The sequence below is a fragment of the Phalacrocorax carbo genome, chromosome 28, assembly GCF_963921805.1.
Source record: "Phalacrocorax carbo chromosome 28, bPhaCar2.1, whole genome shotgun sequence".
Classification (NCBI taxonomy): domain Eukaryota; kingdom Metazoa; phylum Chordata; class Aves; order Suliformes; family Phalacrocoracidae; genus Phalacrocorax; species Phalacrocorax carbo.
Genome location: NC_087540.1, coordinates 3,618,250 through 3,639,148, shown reverse-complemented (window position 1 = coordinate 3,639,148; position 20,899 = coordinate 3,618,250). Strand labels below are relative to the sequence as shown.

At 68.9% G+C, this 20,899-nt stretch overlaps 3 protein-coding genes across 3 annotated transcripts; 1 reads left to right on the top strand and 2 right to left on the bottom strand.

Annotated features, from left to right (window-relative positions):
• Positions 1-3,004: 3,004 nt before the first annotated feature.
• Positions 3,005-6,056, bottom strand: KCNJ9 (potassium inwardly rectifying channel subfamily J member 9). The gene is made up of 2 exons (XM_064475029.1): positions 4,281-6,056; positions 3,005-3,395 (listed from the first exon to the last, which is right to left on the bottom strand). Exons 1-2 carry the CDS (start codon positions 5,173-5,175, stop codon positions 3,076-3,078), a joined length of 1,215 nt encoding a protein of 404 aa, XP_064331099.1. The 5' UTR covers positions 5,176-6,056; the 3' UTR covers positions 3,005-3,075.
• A 1,495-nt stretch (positions 6,057-7,551) lies between these two features.
• On the top strand, positions 7,552-15,158 carry KCNJ10 (potassium inwardly rectifying channel subfamily J member 10). Its single transcript, XM_064474870.1, has 2 exons — positions 7,552-7,731; positions 12,853-15,158. The coding sequence occupies exon 2, from the start codon at positions 12,853-12,855 to the stop codon at positions 13,993-13,995; it is 1,143 nt and encodes a 380-aa protein (XP_064330940.1). The 5' UTR covers positions 7,552-7,731; the 3' UTR covers positions 13,996-15,158.
• A 150-nt stretch (positions 15,159-15,308) lies between these two features.
• F11R (F11 receptor) lies at positions 15,309-20,446 on the bottom strand. The gene is made up of 9 exons (XM_064474869.1): positions 20,309-20,446; positions 18,083-18,139; positions 17,664-17,777; positions 17,429-17,572; positions 17,041-17,243; positions 16,861-16,963; positions 16,367-16,478; positions 16,027-16,075; positions 15,309-15,770 (listed from the first exon to the last, which is right to left on the bottom strand). Exons 1-9 carry the CDS (start codon positions 20,382-20,384, stop codon positions 15,735-15,737), a joined length of 894 nt encoding a protein of 297 aa, XP_064330939.1. The 5' UTR covers positions 20,385-20,446; the 3' UTR covers positions 15,309-15,734.
• Between the last annotated feature and the right edge of the window lie 453 nt (positions 20,447-20,899).

Below are 20,899 nucleotides of genomic sequence, written 5' to 3'. Positions count from 1 at the left end.
CCCTCCCCAAAGTAGGGGTTGACCCCAGGGGGGGCAGCTGGGGGGGGAGGTGCTAGTCCCCACTCCAGTGTCTCCCCAGTTCTCCCAGTACGGCCCGGCCGCGGCTGGGGACGGTGGTGCCACCGGGCGGGAACGCGGGAGCGCTAAAATTAGCCGGGGAAAGGCCAGGGCCTGGGGGGGGGGTGGGGGTGGGGGGGGCTGAGCCGGGGGTTGGGCTGTGCCCAAAGACCGGCTGTGCCCAGGGGTGATTGTGCCTTAGGCCAACTGTGCCCAGGGACACGCTGTGCCCACAGTGGCTGTGCCTGGGGACACGGTTGTGCCCGGGGACCGACTGTGCCTCCAGCTGGCTGTGCCCGGGGGTGTGGCTGTGCCTGGGGACCGACTGTGCCCGGGGACCGACTGTGCCCACAGTGGCTGTGCCCGGGGACCGACTGTGCCTGGGGACCGACTGTGCCCACAGTGGCTGTGCCTGGGGACCGACTGTGCCCGGGGACCGACTGTGCCCACAGTGGCTGTGCCTGGGGACCGACTGTGCCTGGGGACCGACTGTGCCCACAGTGGCTGTGCCCGGGGACCGACTGTGCCTGGGGACCGACTGTGCCTACGGCCGGCGGTGCCTGGCTGTGCACGGGGATGCTGCTGTGCTGGGGCAGTGCCCGGTGTCCTGACACCCCCCCCCCAGTGTCCCCCTCACCCCTCCTGCCCCCCCAGCCCTGCCCCGCAGCCCCGGTGCCCCCAGTCCTGCTCCAAAGTCCCCTCCCAGTACGCCTCACTCCCCCCCGGCCCCCCGGGTCCAGCTTAGTCGCCATGGCAACTGTCAAGGGCAGCTCAAGGGCACGCGGGGGACCACGGTCGTGGGGCACGCAGCCCCCTGCACCAGTGCCACCAGTCTGCACCAGTGTTTCCAGCATCCTCATATCCCAGTCTGCTGCACCAGTTCCCCTAATCCAGCCTCATGCTCCCAGTGTAGTCCAGGATCCCCAATCTGCCCCAGTCCCACCAGTTCCGCCCTACACTCCTAGTTAGCCCAGTATCGCTAGCATGGACCAGTCCCCCCCAGTCTGTCCCAGTACTGCCTAGTCTGTCCACCTTCCCCAGCATCTCCCTGTCCATCCCTGTATGCCCAGTCTCTCCCAGTATGCCCAGTCTCTCCCAGTCCCCCCTTATGTCCCAGCACCTCCATTCTGCCCAATACCCCAGGCCATCCCAGTGTCCCCAGTCCATCCCAGTGTCCCCAGTCCATCCCAATCCCCTCAGTGGATCCCAGTGTCCCCAGTCCATCCCAGTGCCCCCAGTCTGTCCCCATCCATCCCAGTCCCCCCAGCCCATCCCAGTCGGGGCTGGGCATGCCGAGGCCGGTTGGGGGTGGGGGTGTGTTTACCGAGGCTGTGCCCCCCACTGTCCCCCCCCCGCTGTCCCCCAAGCTGAGCAAACAGATGACGCGGGTGCCACGTGCTGTGCCCCCGCCCCCAGCCCCACGGGGGACCCAGGAGTCCGGCCCCACGGGGGACCAAGGCGTCCGGCCCCCGCCTCCCCCCCCGCTGCCCTGGGCCGCCCAGTCCTCCCAGTTGCCCCAGTTCCTGCCGGAGGTGGCGGGGGGGGGGGGGGGGGGGCGCGTGCTGGCGCCATGCACACGCGTGTGACCCTGCCCGTGCGAGGATCGTGCCCCGCCGCCTCCCCCTGCTCTGCACAGCTGCTGCTCGTGGGCGGGAGGAATGTGGCAGCCGGGGGGGACACAGGGACACGGGGGGGGGGGGGGCCATGTCACACCGCCCCCCCCGCATCTCACGCCAACACGCGTGTGCGCACACACCGCCCCCACCCCCACCCCCCCCGGCCAACACGCGTGGGCGCACCCGGGGGGACCCGGGAGACTTGGGAGGGGGGCCCGGCTGCGCCCCGCTGTGGGACTGGGGGGGGGGGGGGGGGTGGGGGGGGTGGCGGGGTGGACACCCACGCGTCGTGGCAGCTCCTGCCGCCCCCCCGGCCCGCTCCACCCGAGACGTGGGAGCGCGTCGGCCCCGGGCGGGGGCGGGCGGGGGGCGGGCGGGGGGCGGGGCGCCCACATCGCCCAGCCCCGGCTCGGCTCCCTTCGGCTCCGCTCGGCTCCGCTCGGCTCCTCCCGCTTCCCCGAGCGCCGCCCCGCCGTTGCTGCGGGGGTCCTTGGGGACGGGGTCGGGCGGGGGGGGCTCGGTGCCCCCGCCCACCTTAGTGTCCCCACGCCTTGGTGTCCCGGGAGTCTTGGTGTCCCCTGCCCACCCTGGGGTCCCCATGTCCTTGGAGACCCCCACTGCCTACCCTGGGGTCCTCACGCCCACAGTGCTATGGGGCTTGCAGCGCACTGGGGGGGCGGCACAGGGTGCGCAGTGCCACCCCTCACTGTCCCCCCTGCAGGTCCCTGCGCCCACCCGTGCCCACTCCCAGGACACCCAGAACACATCGTGAACAGCCATGGGGTGGTAGAGATGCTGGAGTCGGACAGTGCCCACCTGCTTTACCCTCCAAACCTGCTGGGGGGCACCCATGGGTGCTCAGGGAGCTGCAGTCTCGGTTTCCCCCTTTCATTAAAACACACTCATTTGGAGCTTGAGAGTCTTGTTAACGAAGCTGTGTGATGCCCCCCGTGTAGGCATCACCCCCCACTTGGCCCTAGGTTGTACCCCTCACCCTGGGATTACTGTAGGCCCTACAATAATAACCTGGGAGGGGGTGGAAGGTCAGGGCTAAGCCACCACCCCCATGGGGACAAAAATACCATGGGGGAGGGGGTAATGTGCCATAGTCTGGAGCCCACCCCCTTAATCCTTAAGGCAGGGGGCACCAATCCCTGCCTGGCATCACCTGTGGCAATAGGAGGGGGGGGCTCTGCCTGCCCCTGTTTCACCCCAAATTCCCCAGTGGGGGTACTGGATTGGCACCCCCTCAGTCCAGGCGCACCCCCCAAATTCAGGACCCCGCACCCCAAGACCACCACTGTCAGAAGGGGGCGGGGGGGGGGTTTAAGGGGGTTTATTAAAAGAAAGCACGGCGGGGAGCGGCGGGGCGCCCAGCACCCCCGCGCCCGCCCACGGCCCATTACCGCGCCTCGGGGCTGGCCAGGGTGCCGTTGCTCTCCCGGGGGGTGTCGGGGTCCCCCCCTCCGGCCGCCATTGCCGCCTCCTCCAGCGGCTGGTCCAGGCGGCTGGGGATGGACCAGTAGAGGTGGGCATCGCGGCGGGCGGCCGCCGCCGCCAGCTGCCGGGCGCTGCAGGCCGGGGTGGGCACTGGCACGGTCTGGTGGAAGCCCCCGTAGTCCACCTCGTAGAAGCCTTCCTCCAGGCTCAGCAGCGGGGTGAAGCGGTGGCCCCACAGCACCTCGTCCGCCAGGTACGAGCTCCGAGCCTGGCACGTCATCCCTGCGCCGGGCAGCCGGTGGGCAGCCGGTGGGCACCCGTCCCCAGCCCGGGGCCGGGGGGGTGGGCTGGCAGGGTGCCTCCCGGCGATGGGGAGGCACGAGGGGGACCTTGACCCCGGCTGGGGGGGGGCTGTGCTGCACCCACGGTGTGGGGTACCCTGATATCTGCAGCACCCAGTGCATGGAGGACCCCAGTTGTGTAGCACCCAGTGTATGGGGCACCCTGGTCCCGGCTGGGGGGGTCTGTGCCACACCCAGTGAACGAGGCACCCCAATACATGCTGCACCGACAGCAGGGAGCTCCCCAATACGTGAAGCATGCAGTGCATGGAGGACCCCAGCCTGTGCTGCAGCCAGTGCATGGAGCACCCCAATATCTGCAGCACCCTGTGCATGGGGTCTCCTGGTCCTGGCTGAGGGAGGGGGTGCGTCTGTGTTGCACCCAGCACGAGGGGCACCCCGATATGTGCAGCAGCCGGGTGCATCCCAATCCTGGCTGAGGTGTCTGTGCTGCACCCAGTGCGTGGGACCCCAGTGAATGGGGGGGGCTGTCACTGTCACTGGGGTCCCTTCCCCAAGCTTCTCATGGGGGTGGGCAGGCAAAGGCTTCCTGTGGAGGGGAAGGGGGGCAGGGAAAGGCTGACACCCCCACCCCCCCCAGTCCTGCAATGGGGTTGTCCTTGGTGGGGGGACCCACATCCAGGCTGAGCTTGGGGGTGAGGGTGGTTTTGGGTCACCTCCTAGCCAGGACCAGGCAGGAACAGCGTGTGGGCCACAGCGGGGAGGTGTCCCCATGGAGGTGAGATGTCCCCGGGAGGTGTCCCCATGGAGATGAGGCGTCCCCAAGCGCATCCCACCCCCCAGCCACCGCCGGCGTCCCCGTTACCTGTGGCCTCCACCATCCCCTCAAGGATGACAACGATCTCGAAATCGTCCTTCTCCAGCTGGTGCCGCGAGACGTCCCAGAAGGGGCTGCGCTCATCGATCTCGTGGCTGATGATGAGGGGCGAGACGAGGAAGAGGCGGTCGTCACCCGTCTCGAAGCCCACGCTCAGGTCGGTCTGGTCCAGGGGGATGAACTCGCCCTCCTGGGTCTGCTTGGACTTGATGAGCTTGGCGCGGATGGAGGCCTCCACAATGTGCGAGTCCCGCAGGTCGCCCACGCGAAACATCAGGCAGAGGCGGTCGTCCCGCAGGGACACCACGGCGTGGGAGGAGAAGACCAAGGTCTCGGCTCTTTTGTTGGGCTGGGAGATCTTCACGAACATGCAGCCCACCATGAAGGCGTTGACCATGGAGCCCAGGATGGCCTGGAGCAGCAGCAGCACGATGCCCTCGGGACACTTGTCGGTGATGACGCGGTGGCCGTAGCCGATGGTGGTCTCTGTCTCAATGGAGAAGAGGAAGGCGGAGACGAAGCCATTGAGGTTGTTGACGCAGGGCGTCCAGGCATGGTCCTCTAGGTGGTCCAGGTCCCCCCGGCAGTAGGCGATGAACCACCAGATGAGGCCGAAAAAGAGCCAGGTGACGGCGTAGGCGAGGATGAAGACGAGGAGGCTGAAGCGCCACTTGAGGTCCACCAGGGTGGTGAAGATGTCGGTGAGGTAGCGGTAGGTCTCCCGCACGTTCCCGTGCTGCACGTTGCACTTGCCGTCCTTCTCCACGTAACGCTGGCGCTTGCGGGAGCCGGCCCCCCGCCGCCGGGGGGGGACCGGGGGGGGCTTCACCTCCCCAGCGACCCCCTCGGGGACCCCGCAGAAGGCGGCGTTGTCCTGCGCCATCACCTCTCAGAGGCTGCAGGGGGCGAAGGGGTTAATGGCGCCGCTCACCCCCCCCCAAACTGGGGGGACTGGGAGGGGATAGTGGCACCAGCTGGTGCGTGGGTGGGGGCTGCAGGGGTGCCTGGATGCCCCTGGGTCCCAAGAGGGGGTAAACTGAGGCATGGGAACACCCATGGGTGCTGAGCCCACGCGTGTGCGCTCATCCATGCACACGCATGTGTACATGCATGCACATGCCTGCACACAGGTGCTTGCAGATGGACACACGTGCACACACATGTCCATTCACACGCAGCACCAGAGCACGCACACCTTGCACGCACATGAGCAGGCATGCACACGCGCGCACAAGCCACACGTGTGCACACGCGTTTGCCCTGGGCAGCTGCAGGCCCACGCGTGCTCCTTGCATGCTCACGTGCCCCGAGGTGGGGTGTGCAACATGCGGACCGAGGGCGGCACACGCGTGCACACGGAGCTGGGCCGCGTGCACACGCGTGCACACATGGGTGTGCGCACGCATGCACACACCCCACTGGGCCTTGCACACGCAGCTCCACGGGCACACACACGCCTGCACACGCATACCCTCCACCCGTGCCCCCTTCCCCCCCCCGCAGCCTGGGGGGGGCCTGCAGCACCCAGCCGTGCCCCCCACAGCATGGGGCACCCACCACCCACCGGCGTTCGTGGGGACGGACCCCCCCCACCCTGGGGGTCCAACGGAGGCGGGGGGGGCGCATCCCCCGCGGTCTGTGCTGGGGGGGGTCCCCTCTGCGCAGGCTGTGCCCCCCGTGCGCCCCCAGCACCCCACAACCGCGGAAGGTGTTGGGGGGGGTGTGCCCGGTGCCACCCCCGTGTACTGCGGCGGGGGGTGTGCAGGGGGCGATGGGGGGGGTGCGTGCATCACCCCCCCGCCCCCCCGGGCTGTGTGTGTGTCGTCCCCCCCCCCGGCCCCGCACTCACCGCTCGCCCCGCGGCCGCCGCTCCCGCCGGGCCGCGCAGCCCCGGTGCGCTGCGCGCATGGCGCAGGGGGAGCGCACCGGCCGGTCGTACCGGATCGCTCCCGCCCGGTCCCGGCTCGGTCCCGGCTCGGTTCCGATCCCGAAGCACCCCCCCCTTCCCCCCCCCCGCGCCGTTCCCTTGGCCGCGCTCCCGCCGTTGCCCGGCAACGGCTGCGCCCCGGGAGCGCGCACGGCTAAAAATACCGACCAGCGCCCGCCCCCGCCGGCCGCGCCCGCCCCCACGGACCCCCCACGCGTGACCCCCCACCCTGCTCCGGGCGGGCGGGGTCGGCGGGAGGGTCCGGAAGGCTCGGTGCGGTGCACACGCGTGGAAAAGCACGCGGGGGGCGGGGGGTGCACAAGCGCGGGCGGGGACACCGGGCCGGGGGGGGGCAGGTGCGCACACCCGGGCCACGGGCACTGCGGGGTGGGTACGTGGGACAGTACGGGGGGACACGCGCGTGACGTGGGGCACAGTGGGCGTAGGGGGGTTTCTGCACACGCTTGTGACAGTGAGCACGGCGGGGAGGGGGGGTGCACACGAGGTCACGCCCTCCCCGCTGGCCCAGAGCACCCCCTCACTAGCCCAGGGTTCCCCATCACTAGCCCAGGGTCCCACTTAGTAGCCCAGCCCGCCCCCATCACTAGCCCAGGACCCCCCAGCCCTGTGCAGGACCCCCATCACTAGCCAGAGCTCTGTGGTCACTGGCCACCCCCCGTCGGTGGCCAGGCCCTCCCCCGGGGCCCGAGGCCGCCCCCGGGAGCCCCCGCGCAGCCCCGGCCCCCCCCGGCCCCCCCCCCGAGCGGACAAAGGCGCTTTGTGCCGCGGCCCCGGGGAACCGGCCCCGGCCCGGGAACAGCGGGGCCTTGTGTGGGGCGGCCGCGGCGCCGCGCCCCACGCTCCCACGGCCCCACGGCCCCGCACCCCACACCCTCCCCCCCCGCCCCGCTGCTCCCCCTAAGTGGCAGCATCGGGGCTGGCGTCGCCCCCACGGGGGGCGCTGGGGGTGTCACTCTGTGCGTGCCCGCGCACACGGGTGACACCAGCCCCCGCCCGCCCCATGCGGGTCCCCTTGTCACCCCACGCTCCCACGCAGAAGGATGCTTCGGAGGCGGCGGGGCGGAGGGGGGGGCCCTGGGAACCACCCGGGTGGGTGCTGCTGTGGCCGGGGCGGACTCCGCTCGGTGCCGGTACCGGAGCCCGGGGGACCCGCCCGGTGCCGGTGCCTGGGGCGGGGTCCCCTCGCCCCCCCCCCCCCGCCATGCCCGGTAACGTGACCCGGTGCGGACCGGCTCGTTTTCCACCCCATTAACCCCCGTCCCGCCCCCGGCGGCTCCTCCCAGCCCCGGGCCCCCTCCCCGGCCCCGCCAATCGGTGCCAGCCGGGCCCGGCGAGGCGGCCCGGGCCGGGGAGGGGGGGGGGCAGGCGGGGGGGGCCCGTCCCGTCCCGCCGCCGCCGGCCCCGCCGAGCCATAAAGCCCATGGGGAGCCGGCGGCGGCCGGGCTGAGCGAGGCCGGGACCCCGGGCACCCTGGGGCCCTCCCCGAGCAAGGTAAGGGTGGCCGGGGGGGGACACCGGGGGGCCCCCGTCCCCTTCGGGGCACCCCGAGGGCTGCGGGCACCTGCCAGCACTGCTGGACTGGGGCTGGTCCCCGTGTCGCCGGTACCCCGTAACCCCACGTCCCCGGAGCCCTGCGTCCCTGTGTCCCTATAGAACTACGTCGCTGTGTCCCCCATAGCCCCACGTCCCTGTGTCCCCTATAGCGCTGCATCCCTGTGTCCCCATCTCCCCACATCCCTGTGTCCGATGACCCCATAACCCCATGTCCCTGTGGCCCACGTCCCCATAGCCCCACATTCCCGTGTCCCCATGTCCCCATACCTCGCGTCCCTGCATCCTCATGTCCCTGTGTCCCCACCTCCCCCTCTCCTCTGCACCCCATGTCCCCTGTCACTGTACCCCCATATCCCCATTCTGCGCACCCCCAAGTCCCCGAATCCCCCTGCACCCTGAGTCCCCATGTCCCCATACCCCCAGTCCCTGTGTCCCCGCTTCCTGTGGGTGTCCCCCTTCTTTCCCCAGTGCAGGGGGACCTGGAGGGACAGAGGGTGGAGGGGCACAGCAGCCCCCAGCAGAGCCCACCCCGCTCCCCCCCGGGCATCTCCAGGGCCACCCATCCCCGAGCTCTGCGATGTCCCCACAGCCCCCGGGGTATGAGGCCTGGGGCCCCGGTGATGGCCCCTTCCCCACCCCAGGAGGTGACCCCCAAATAGGGACACCGCCCCCCCCCCCCCCGAGCACTCCCCTCTTCCTGGGTGCCCCCACTGGTGTAACAATAGTGGGTGGTCTCAGCCCGGCACTGGGGGACATTAATCCCCCCGCAGCCCCCATGGGCTCGGGTTCCCGGGGATGGGTCGTTTCAAGGGCATTGGGGTGGAGGGGGCTGGAGCGTCCCTGTCCCCCCCCAGGTCCCCACGATGGGCAAGTGTGGACCTGCTGGGCTCTGGGCTAGTGACCCAGCTTGGCTGCGGGTGAACCTGGCTGTGGGTTGGTCACACTGGATTAGCCAGGCTGCGGATTAGCAGGGCCACAGATTAGCTATGCTGGATTAGCTGGGCTGTAGGTTAGCCACGGTGGATTAGCTGGGATGTGGATTAATGGGGCCACAGATTAGCTATGCTGGATTAGCTGGGCTGTAGGTTAGCCATGGTGGATTAGCTGGGATGTTGATTAATGGGGCCACAGATTAGCTATGCTGGATTAGCTGGGCTCTAGGTTAGCCAGGCTGGACTAGCCACACTGGTGTGGCTGGGCTGTGGGTTATCCCGGCTGTGGGTTACCCAGGGTGCTGGTTATCCCAGCTGCAGGGTAATCTCCTGCAGATTAACCCCGCTGTGGGTTGACTGGGCTGCAGGATAACCAGGCTGCGGGTTACCCCTGGTGTGTGTTAACTGGGCTGCAGGTTAGCCGGGCTGTGAACTACCCGGGCTGCAGGTTACTGGGGCTGGGGGTTAACGAGGCTCTGGGTTAGCCAGGCTGGAGTTTAACCAGGCTGGGGGTTAATGGGGTTAATGGGGCTGGCTGGAGGGGGCTGCGGTTACCGGTTACTGGTGCTGGTGCCGTGGATGGCTTCTCCGATGGCTACGGAGCGCTGAGCCGCGCCGGCGCCGGCCGTCCCCGGGGAGCGGGATGGCTTTGGGGACGCCCCGCTGCCAGCCCCCCGCCACCCTTATCCGCCCCATCGGCAACACTGGCTCCGCGGGGGTCCCGTGGGAGCCCCACGCCTGTGGACCCGCTGGATGCACTGCGGGGGCGGCTCGAAAAAGGGCCAAAACAGGCTTTTTTTGCCCCAGTCTGCAGCCTCCATTGATGGCTGATGAGGGATGGGTAGCACTGGTGGGAAAAAATCCAAAAATCATCGTCTTGGGGTTCCCCCAGTGCTGCTGGGGAGGATGGGGGGTCTCCATTGCCCCATGGCCAGGGCGGGGGCCGCAGCTCCTGCCCCCCCCAGCGGTACCCGGGTGTGGGTGGCAGCATGAAGGGCGCGGGGACGTTCCTCCCCCGGGGGCCCCGCCACCAGCCCCAAATTTGGGCTCAAACTGGTCCAACTTCAATAGGGGGGTGCAGGAGAGGATGGAGCGGGGTCCGCAGGACGAGGAGGAGGTGGGGATCCAGGCATCCGGGGCTCAGTGGCTGCCGGCGCAGCGGGGTGGGTGGCGGGGGGCCATGGGGCCCCCTGGGACCCCCGCTGGGGGCCGTGCTGGCGGCGGGGCGCGCGGGGCCCTGCATGCTAACGAAGGGCTTCGTCAAAGCGCCTTTGTGCCCCGCCAGCTCCATTGAGGCCTCTCCTCCGGGGCGCACAATGGCCCCACTGTCCCCGTCCCCGTCCCCCCCCCCCGCCCCCCCCGCCAGCCCCGCGCGGCCGCCCCACACCCCCAGCTCCACGGGACCTGCCCCCCCACCGCAGCCCCCCACCACCCCAACCTGCCCGTGGGGTTGGGGTGCCATGTGCCCCAGTCCCAGTTGCCACCAGTACCGTGGAGGCCAGTGCCCCATTTTCGGGGGGGGGAGTGGATGCTGCTGGCGGGGAGCCTGGCCACGGCTGGCACTGCGCGGGCATGGGAACGGTGCCCGGGCTGGTGGTGCCAGTGGGACGCGGCGAGGGGGGAAGTGTCCCCATGTCCCCCCCCCATCCCACACTGGACCCCCCAGGTGGGGCTGGGCCCCTGCATTCACCCCCAGCGTTGAGTGTCCCCGGGGGGAAACCGAGGCACGGGGGCGAGGGGGGTTAATGGGTAACCGGCCCAGCCGTGGCGGCAGCAGCTCTGCCCGCGGGCACCGTCCCCGTGCCGGGAACAAGCTCTGGCTTGTCACAACCCGTGTCCGAGCGCGGGAGCCCGGCCGGGGGGCATGGGGGCACGCGGCCCCTGACGAGGGCTTTATGGGATGCAGTGACCCCAAAAACCGGGGGGGGGAGACCCCAAGGAGGGGTGTGGGGACCCCCCCCAGAAGGGGTGCAGGGGACACTGGGGTGTGGAGAGATCCCCAAAGAGGGTTGCAGGGACCCTGCAGGGGTGGAAAACCCCCCAAACAGGGTGCTTAGACCCCAAAGAGGAGGACAAAGGGACCCCAGAGGAGCAGAAGGTCTTTGGGGGGGTGCAGGGACCCCGAGGGGCTGCAGGGACCTCTGCATCCCAGTGGGACCTGGCTGGGGATGTGCTGGTGCCTGTCACTGCCCCGCATGGGCAGAGCTCGGGACGTGGTGGCTTTGGGGTCATGGTGGCTCCAGGGATGCGTGGTGCCTCTGGGGACACGTGGTGGCTCTGGGGACCCCCAGCAGCTCCTGGACACACGGTGACTCTGGGGATGTGGTGGCTCCAGGGATGCGTGGTGCCTCTGGGGACACGTGGTGGCTCTGGGGACCCCCAGCAGCTCCAGGACACACGGTGACTCTGGGGATGTGGTGGCTCCAGGGATGTGTGGTGCCTCTGGGGACACGTGGTGGCTCCGGGGACCCCCAGCAGCTCAGCTGGGACGGGGCAGGTCCGTGTCCCCAGCATCACCAGTGTCACTGTCCCCTCTGCAGGGCCTTTCACCGGGAGGGGACGTAGTGCAGCTGGGATGGTGGCAGTGCCACCCATGTCCCCCGGCTTTGGCGAGCGCGGGGACACCGGGCTCCAAGGAGGCCCCCCATGGTGCCACCGCGTCCCCGGTGTCCCCGGCACGCTGCCCTGCCGCATCCGTGGCGGAAACCGTGGCGGGGCCAAACGCTGGCGTGGGCTGAAAGGCCCTTTCTGTGCCGGCGGCGGCGGCCGGGGCTGGCAGGGGACGGGGACAGGGACGGAAATGTGCCTGGCGCTGCCACCAGCCATTTGTCCCTGTCACCTCCCATTCATCCCCCTTCCTCTTCCTCCTGCCCAGCCAGGACGCCTGGGTCCTCCTCCATGGGACAAGGTGGGGCTGGGGGGGCTGCCAGGGGACCGAGGGGACCGGGGTGAGTTCATAGAGGGATGGACACGCAGACATACAGGTGGGTGTGGGAGTACGTACATGGATGGACGGACAGACAAGTGTGTGGATGCACCTGTACAGGGTGGACGGACAGACAGACAGAGCTTATGTGTCAGGATGGACAGAGGGATGGCTGGACAGATGCGTACAGGGATGGACAGATGGGTGGATGGATGGATGGATAAAGGGGTTGATGGATGGACAGACAGATGGCTGGCTGGGGAGGAGTGATGGACGGACAGGTGGATTGAGTCTGGAGGGACAGACGGACAGTCGGTGGATGAGCAGTGGAATGGAGAGATGATGGCTGCATGGTGAGACAGGAGGACAGACAGACAGGAGGGTGGGTGGATTGATTGACAGGGAGAGGGACAGACAGCTGGATGGCTGGTTGAAGGCTGGACAGACAGATGGACAAAGGCTACCAGAGGGGTGGGGGGGACAGCAGCCCCCGTCACTGAGGTGCCACGAGTCCGTCAGGTCTCCACGGCCAGGCCAGGGTCCCCTCCGTATCCCGTGTCTCCTCCCGGTGCCTGGGGACCGTGTGGGGGGCTCTGCGTGAGCCCCCACTGTGCCCCTCTGACGTGAGACGGATCCTGCCGGCCTCAGCTCCTGCCTCCTGCCTGCCACCATGGTGGGAGGGAGCACTGAGGAGGGGTGGAAGGGGGCTGCGCCCCCCATAGCTCCCACCCGTCCCTCCTCCTCCCACCCACGCCCCAGTGCACCCCCACATCCCTCCTCTCCATCTACCGCCCACTCAGCTCCATCCCAGCTGCTCAACGAACACCGACCGTCATCCTCAACCCCAGCCCATCCTCTCTGTCCCTCCACCCATCCCTCAGGCCCAGCCATTCCTTTGCTCATCCATCCATCCATCCATCCATCCATCCATCCATCCATCCTCTTACCACACCACATCCATCCATCCATCCATCCATCTTCTCTCTCCTCTCCATCCATCGTCCCTCTTCTCTATCCATCCTCTTCATCTTCTCCATCTGTCAATCTTCTTCATCCCTCCATCTTCCCACCTATCCCTCCTCTACATCCCTCCATCCTCTCCCTCTTCTCCATCCCTCCATCTTCCCCACCCACCACCTCAACACCCCCCTCCCAGGTGGTACCTCCTCACCCCCCTTTCCCCATCTCCCCCTCTTCCAGATGACGTCGGCCACCAAGGTGTACTACAGCCAGACGACGCAGACCGACAGCCGCCCGCTCATCGGCTCGGGGCTGCGCCGGCGCCGGGTGATGACCAAGGACGGCCGCAGCAACGTGCGGATGGAGCACATCGCCGACAAGCGCTTCCTGTACCTCAAGGACCTGTGGACCACCTTCATCGACATGCAATGGCGGTACAAGCTGGTCCTTTTCTCCGCCACCTTCGCCGGCACCTGGTTCGCCTTTGGCGTCATCTGGTACCTGGTGGCCGTGGTCCACGGGGACCTGCTGGAGTTCGACCCGCCGGCCAACCACACGCCGTGCGTCATGCAGGTGCACACCCTCACCGGCGCCTTCCTCTTCTCCCTGGAGTCCCAGACCACCATCGGCTACGGCTTCCGCTACATCAGCGAGGAGTGTCCCCTCGCCATCGTCCTGCTCATCACCCAGCTGGTCCTCACCACCATCATGGAGATCTTCATCACCGGCACCTTCTTGGCCAAGATCGCCCGGCCCAAGAAACGCGCCGAGACCATCAAGTTCAGCCAAAACGCGGTGGTGGCCCAACACAACGGCAAGACCTGCCTGATGATCCGTGTGGCCAACATGCGCAAGAGCCTCCTCATCGGCTGCCAGGTGACGGGCAAGCTCCTCCAGACCCACCTCACCAAGGAGGGCGAGAGCGTCCGCCTCAACCAGGTCAACGTGGACTTCCAGGTGGACACCTCCTCCGACAGCCCCTTCCTCATCCTGCCCCTCACCTTCTACCATGTGGTGGACGACGCCAGCCCCTTCCGGGACGCGGCCCTACGGATGGGCGAAGGCGACTTCGAGCTGGTGGTCATCCTCAGCGGCACCGTGGAGTCCACCAGCGCCACGTGCCAGGTGCGCACCTCCTACCTGCCCGAGGAGATCCTCTGGGGCTACGAGTTCACCCCGGCCATCTCCCTCTCGGCCAGCGGCAAGTACGTGGCCGACTTCAGCCTCTTCGACCAGGTGGTGAAGGTGACGGCGCCCTGTTGCCTCCACGAGACCGTCCGGTTCGGGGACCCCGAGAAGGTGAAGCTGGAGGAGTCCCTGCGGGAGGCGGCAGAGCGGGAGCGGGAGGGAGCACCCCTGAGCGTCCGCATCAGCAACGTCTGAGCGCCCACCGGGACGCCGACGACGCCGCCCCCGGAGGTGCCACCAGCGCCCGGAGGTGCCACCAGCGCCCGGAGGTGCCACCAGCTCTTCCCCCCGTCCCGTCCTGGGCCGTTTTCCTTGCGGCAGGGGGCAGCTCCATCAGGGACCCCTGTGGGTGCTCGCCCACCCGCCGGCGGGGCTGTCCCCCCACCCCGCCGTCCCAGCCCACCTGGGGACAGGGCTGTCCTTGTCCCCCCTCACCTCTCTGCTAACACCAGCCAGAGACCCCCCGGCCCTGCCGCAGGACACAATCCTGTGGGAGATGGTGGCCTGGGTGGGGGGCACGGCCACCTCCAGCCCCCGGGGATGGACACAGCCACCTCCAGCCCCTGGGGACAGCCGGGGACATCACTTCTTGCCAGCTGGGAGCCGTCTTGCTGTCTGATCCCGCCCCAGTGAGCTGGGGCTGAGACCCGAGCCACTCGCTGCACACGTGGGCTGGGGAGCGGGAGGCTCCGACCTTGTGGGACCTCTCCCCTTGCTCATGGGAACCCCCCCATGCCTGGGAAGGTTCAGGCCAGGGGGCACAGGCCCCCTCCCCAGCCCATCACCCCCCCGCACCCCCTTCGCCCTCCCCATGGCCCACAGCCCCCAACCCTTCAGGGGCCACGGGGGCACCCCCAAGTCTGGGGTCACCGCACACTCACCAGGGGAAACTGAGGCAGGAGAAGCCCTCGAGCCCCCCCGTCCTCCACCACCCTCCCCCCCGAGCCAGGCCCTCCTCCCTGCGCTGACCCCCCCACACACACACTCCGGGCTGTGGGGGGGACACACACACACCCCCCGCGGCATCACCGATAATCGGACACGGCCGCGGCGCCGCGTCCCCCCGGGCCGGGCACCCCCCCGGCCCCGCTCGAGCCCGTCGCTGCTGCTAACGTAGAGCTCTGCTATTAACGCACGGCCCCGGCTGCCCCCCTCGCTGCGCTGAGGCCAGGTGATACGTATATATACATATATATATATATATATAGTGCGACTAATCTATCTATATATAATGGGGAAGGAAGGTTCGCCCCCGGAAAGACCGGCTCGCGGGAGCCCCGCTGCCGCTGGGGCACCCCGGGGGTCTCCTCCTTGATTTGGGGGAAGAAAGTTACTAAATAAAGGTTATGTTGATGGTGGGGAAGGGCTCTGCCGCCTGCGCCGGAGCGGGGGGGCCCTGCCTGTCCCCTGTGGGTCCCCATGGGCCCCCCTCAGCCCCCAAAAGCAGGTGGGGGGGGTGGCGGAGCCACCCGCGACCCCCCGCCCGGGAAAGGGCAGCAGGCGCTCAGTACACGGACACAGATTTCTTTATTTCCAGCAGCGGCCACCTGCAGCCGTCACACACGGGCTCAGTCCAGCCCTTCCCCGAGTACGGGGGGCAACTGGGACCAGTGGGGGGCTCAGATTGGCACTGGGGGAGACGCACTCCCACCCCCCAAAAAACTGCTGGGGGGGGGAATGTGGGGTTACACCAGCCCCCACTGCAGACCCGTCCCCTCCGAGGACGCGGTGACGTCCCCAAAGGGCAGCACGGCCAGGCCCCAGGTCCCGCTGGGGAGGGGACAAGGCGGGGACAGGAGTCCCACCCCGCAGGAAACATCTGACGTGACCGCAAAGGCAGCGGGTGATACTTAAAAAAAAATAATAGTTAAAAATCACGGCGTAGCTACAGTAATTCAGAAACATTTACAAGAGCTGGCGGCGCGGGAGGAGCTTCACACCAGGAAGGAGGACGTCTGCTTGAACTCTCCCTGCGGGGACAAAGGGACGTTAATGGCAGCAGGTGACGGGGAAAAGGCTGTGGGTGGGGAGCACCTGGCCGGCTTTGCCGCTGTCCCCAGGGAGGGCGGCTCACGGTCCCCGACGAGCCCGGCAGGGACAACCGATGGCACCTGCAAGCCCAGGGGGGCACCGGGGTCCCCGCTCACCCCCGGGGAAGGTGCCCGGCTTCGCGCACCCCGCCGGAGGGGACGCCGTCGCCACCCGCCCGTCCCAGCCCGTACTCACGTCGCTGCGGTGCGAGGGCTGGCTGTAAATCACCTTCTTGCTGGCGGCGCTGCAGAAAGCAAGGGCGTTAGGAGACGTCACGCTGCCCGGGGTCCCCCGTGCCCCCACCCTGAGCACCCAGTGACACCCGAGGCACCCTCCCAGCCCACGGGCAGGGCTGGGGGAGGAAGAGACCGCCTGTCCCCGCTGGCGGAGGAAGAGGAGGCAGCCGGGAGGGAGGCAGGAGCGTTACGGCTTCACTTACTCTTTTTTCTCTGAAATAAAAGAAACAGAACAGGGGTTTTAGGGGGGCGGCGGGGGGCACCGGGGCGAGCGGGTCCCAGGGCAGCCGGTGCAGTACTCACTGCTGAAGAAGCCCCGGCTGTAGGCAAACCAGATGCCGAAGGCCACGAGCGCCAGCACCATCAGCAGCACCACGACCGCAGCCACGATGCCGCCCACGTTGACTTCACCTGGAAAGCGAGGGACCAGGACGTCAGAGCGTGGCTGGACCCCGCAGTGGAAACCCTCAGCTCAGCACCCACAGGATCCTGCAGAGAGGCCGGGGAGGGGGGCCCCGGGTCCAAACCCAGCTGCGGCATCGAAGCTGGATCCAGTTCAGAGGTGGATCGGGCTGCCCAGTCGGGTTTTACGCGTCCCCAAGGGCAGCCTTCCCCCGTCCCCCTCCACGGCCTCGCGCCAAGGGCTGGTGTCAGCCTGGCCTGTTGGAGACCATCAGCAGGGGCGTTAACACCACCGCGAATTAACGTCTTTGAACCTGGAAGGGTGAAGGGGTGAGGGCACCCCCCAAAACATGACCGTGCCGGCCGTGGCTGGGGCAGAGCCGCTCCTTACTGGCTTCCATGCGCATAACGTCCGATTTCTGGGGGGGGCCCACGTTGTTCGTCGCCTCGCAGTAGTAGTCGCCGGTGTCGAAGCCGGTCAGGGGCTCAAAGATCTAGATGGGAGTGGAGAGATGAGAGCAGGGCAAGGGAAGGCTGGGGGGTCCCCAAGTTCGGAGCACCCCGGGCTCACCAGCTCCCCCGTGGTGGGGTTCAGGGTGTAGGAGGAGTTTCTGAAGGTCAGGCTGGTTTTGGGGTCGGCGGGCATCAGCATGCTGTCCTTGTACCAGTGGAAGGTGGGGGGCGGCGAGCCGTCCGTCTCGGTGCATCGCAGCACGGCCCTGCTGCCGATGGTGGCCGAGGTGGGGACGTGGGCCACCGGCTTGGAGGGGGGCACTGCGGGGGAGCGCGGCGTCGGGGCTGGCTCGGCGCGGCGCGGCTCACGCCGGGGAGGGACGGGGCGCTCCAAGGGCACGGGGCGGTGGCGCCAGCGTCCTGCCCCCGCGCCACGGCGGGGACGAGGATGAGCTCAGCCAGGGGGACGCGCGGGGGCGGGGGGGGGGGCTCGGGGGCAGCCGCACCTTGGACGATGAGGGTCACCTCCGACTTTGCGATCTGGCTGCTGTCCCCCACCACCTCGCAGATGTACTTCCCCGTGTCCTGCCGCGTCACCGTGCTGAAGTGGATGGTGGTGGGCGAGAACTGGACCCGGTCCTTGTACGGCTCTGCCAAGAGAGGGGACGGGGCTGGGAACGAGCTCGGACAGACGGACAGACCGGTGGGGCGCCCCGAGCCGGGGGGTCCCCGGAGACGTACCTGTCAGCTGTCCCCCATAGTAGAAGAGGACCAGCGAGGAGCCCTTCTGGAACTTCCACTCGATGCGGGGGTTGTTCCAGTTGGACCGATACGCCAAGCAGGGGATGTCGGCGGCTGCCGGGGGAGCGCGATGCTGTGGACACGTGCCACCACACCGGAGCGGCACCGCGCCCGCGTCCCACGGCGGGCGGCGATCCAAACCAGGAACCCCCAGACCCTCCCCGGTCCAGTCCCATGGGGAAAATCCACCCTTGGCCTCAGGCGCTGCCTCCTCTGGGGGTCCAGAGACCTCGGGGCGAGCCCCGTTTGCAGCGCTGGAGGTGCCAGGGGATGTGGCTTGGCTGTGCCCCGCCAGGATAACAGGGTGGGGGGACCCGGCGGTGAGCGGGGGGGTGCTGGGGCCGGAGCCAGGCACTCACGCTTGTTTTCAGGCACTTCTTTGGTCTCGGAGGTGACCTGGGCTCCCACCAGGGATGCTGTGGGGGTAAAAGGACACAACTGTAGAATCCGAGGACCCAAACGATGGGATACAGGGAGCAGGGAAGGCCGCAACTGGGTCAGGGAGGTCACCGGGAGCCCCGAGGCAGCGGTGACGGTCCCTAGGGCAGGAGTGACAGCATGTTGTGCTGCGCTGCCCGGCGTGTCGCCGCAGCCCTGGGAGCTGGAAAATCCCGTCCTGCCTGCTCTGGGTGCTGCCCGCGCTGTCACGTCACCTCCCGCCCTGCCTGGTTTCTGCTTGGTTTCGCAGGAAACCGGCTGAGGCGTTTCGCAACTCCCTGCCCTCTGTGCACACACAGACACACACGCAGACACCCCTGCGTCCCCACGCACGTGCGCACACGCCTCGTCACACCCTGCACACGCACGTCTCCTGCCCTTCCCGGCGGCCATCGGGCTCTGGGCGGCCGCGGGCTGGTGCCATCGGTTTGGAGCGCTGGTCCCGGCTGCCGGCCGTGTCCCCGGTCCTCGAGGCCGGCGTCTCCCAGCACAGCCGCTCCGGCGCCCGGGTTTGGGCCTGGGGAAGGCAGCGACGCCGGCCGGCGAGTCGCGCCACGGGGGAAGGCGACCAGGATCTGGGACAGCCTCGTCGCCAACTCACCTGCCCCTCTGCACCCCGAACTGTCGCCAAGTGAATCCCAGGCGGCCGGCAGCAGAAATTGCTGATTTGGGGGTGAAACAGGGGAAATGGGGCATCTGGTGTCCCCGAGCACGGAGTGCTTCCCAACACGGGCCCTGGCACCGCTCCCGAGAGCTGGCGTGGCGCTGGCCTGGATCGCCACGGGACCCCATGGTGGCCGTGTCTCAAATGACACCATGGCTCAGGGAGGAGGGGAGAAGGATTTGGGGGTTGCTTGGGTGGATTTAGGACAGAAACAGCAGAAAGGTAACACCCCACAGGCGCCATGGAGTCATCGCGGGGGTGCTCGGGGGCAGCTGGGGCAGGACGGGTCCCCGGGGTGGGTGTCCCGGCCAGGACACAGGTGCTGCCGACTCCGGGTCCAAATCAGCCGGGATCTGGTTAATCCCAGCTGGCTCCAGGATTGTTCCAGCACAATGGAGGGGCGGGAGCAGGAAGGCCACCGACGGCCCAGCCTGCTCGACGGTGACAAACCCTGTAACTTTGGCCTTTGGGAGCGCCGGTGGCACAGCACCGGCTACTCATTAACCTGGGGTGGGGGTCACGCCTCGACATCTGCCACAGGGGGAGCGGGTCGGGGGACACCCGCCACCGCCGGCGACTCTGCCAGAGCCCGCGGCACGAGCACAGCGGCCACCGGGATGTTTTGCCATGGTGGGTTTCCGGCCCCAGGAAGTTCAGCCGGATACACAGCCCCCATCGCCGGCCCCGCCGAGCCCCCCCAGCACCCTGAGCGCCCCCCAAGTTACCAGTTGTCAGCGAGAAGGGGACACCGGGCTCGGCGGGACGGGGTCAGCGGCACCGGCGCAGCCCTTGGCCCAGTGTCCGGCCAAAGGCAGGGGCCCGTTCCTGCCCTCCCGGGAGCGGGGCTCGGCCGGGCATCGTGGGGACTTTCAGGGGGTCCCGGGGCTGGTGCCCCCGCCCCGGCGGGGTCACCCTGGTGGCAAAGATCTTGTGCACCCACAGAACCAACCATAAACCGTAAATAACGGTGCAATGGCGGCTCCGGGACCGGGGCGTTCCCGGGGTTTCGGGCACTAACGGGGCTCCCGCGGGGCGGGAGGCGGCCGCCGGGTTGTTAATAGCCCGTTATGGCCGTATATGGCGGCACCGGGGATCCCCCCCACCCGGTACAAACCGGGCTCCCCTGAGGGGGTACGGCGGATAGCGCACGGCCCGAGCACCGGGGGACCCGCCGACCTGTGGCGGGCCCCCTCCCGTCCCCAGGCACCGGCCCCGCCCCAGGCGGCCACACCGCGACCCCCACCCCCCGGTACCGGCACCGCCCGGGTCACCGACCACTACCGGCACCACCCCGGGGGACCCCCCCGCCACCTCTCCGGTACCGCTCCGGCGCCCCCGAGCGACCCGCTGCCCCCGGTACCGGCCCCCGCCCCGGTGACCCACCGCCCTCCCCGGTACAGGCGGCGTCGCGGGCACCGGCGGCCCATTGTTCGGGCGCCTCGTGGCCGCCCACTTGCCCACCCCCCCCACTCCGGGCACTCACCGGCCGCCGCACCGAGGAGCAGCAGCAGGAGCCGGGGCCAGGTCCCGGGACCGCCCCGCCGCGCCGCTCCCGCCATGGCCGCCGCCGCACTGCGCGCGCCCTCCCGCACCAGGTGCGGCCCCGCCCCGCCCCGCCCAGGCGGGTCCCGCCCCGCCCAGGTGGGTCCCGCCCTCCGGGGCCGGGCCAAGGCGGCTACGCCCCTCCACCAGGTGATTGGGAGCCCCGCCCCTTCCCCGGCTCCATTGGACGCACCGCCTGTCTCCTCAAGGAGGGGACGCGCCCCGCCCCGGTGACTGGCTAACTCGACCCGGCAGCTCCGTCTTGATTGGCCATGGGGAAGGGGCGGTGCGCGCGACAGGTGTGGAGAGGGCGAGGCATACCGGCCAATCAGAAAGAGCGCTTTAACTTCTGACCAATGGGCGCGCTTTGCGCCCCTCGTGGCGGCCCTCAGGCGGGGACCCGGGCGTTGCCATGGCGACGGGGCCTGCGGCCTCCTCGGGCCCCAGAGTGCGCCCAGTACCTTCCAGAGCCCTCCCGGTACCCCCCAGCGCACACCCCCCGCTCCCCCCAGCACTCCCAGTGCCGCCATCA

Coding starts and splice junctions, on each gene's coding strand:
- KCNJ10 (XM_064474870.1), top strand. CDS start 12,853: ATGACGTCGGCCACCAAGGTGTACTACAGCCAGACGACGCAGACCGAC.
- KCNJ9 (XM_064475029.1), bottom strand. CDS start 5,175: ATGGCGCAGGACAACGCCGCCTTCTGCGGGGTCCCCGAGGGGGTCGCT. Junction 3,396..4,280: donor GGGGATGGTGGAGGCCACAG/GTAACGGGGACG, acceptor TGCCCGGCGCAG/GGATGACGTGCCAGGCTCGG.
- F11R (XM_064474869.1), bottom strand. CDS start 20,384: ATGGCGGGAGCGGCGCGGCGGGGCGGTCCCGGGACCTGGCCCCGGCTC. Junction 18,140..20,308: donor GCTCCTCGGTGCGGCGGCCG/GTGAGTGCCCGG, acceptor TTACCCCCACAG/CATCCCTGGTGGGAGCCCAG. Junction 15,771..16,026: donor AGCCCTCGCACCGCAGCGAC/GTGAGTACGGGC, acceptor TTGTCCCCGCAG/GGAGAGTTCAAGCAGACGTC.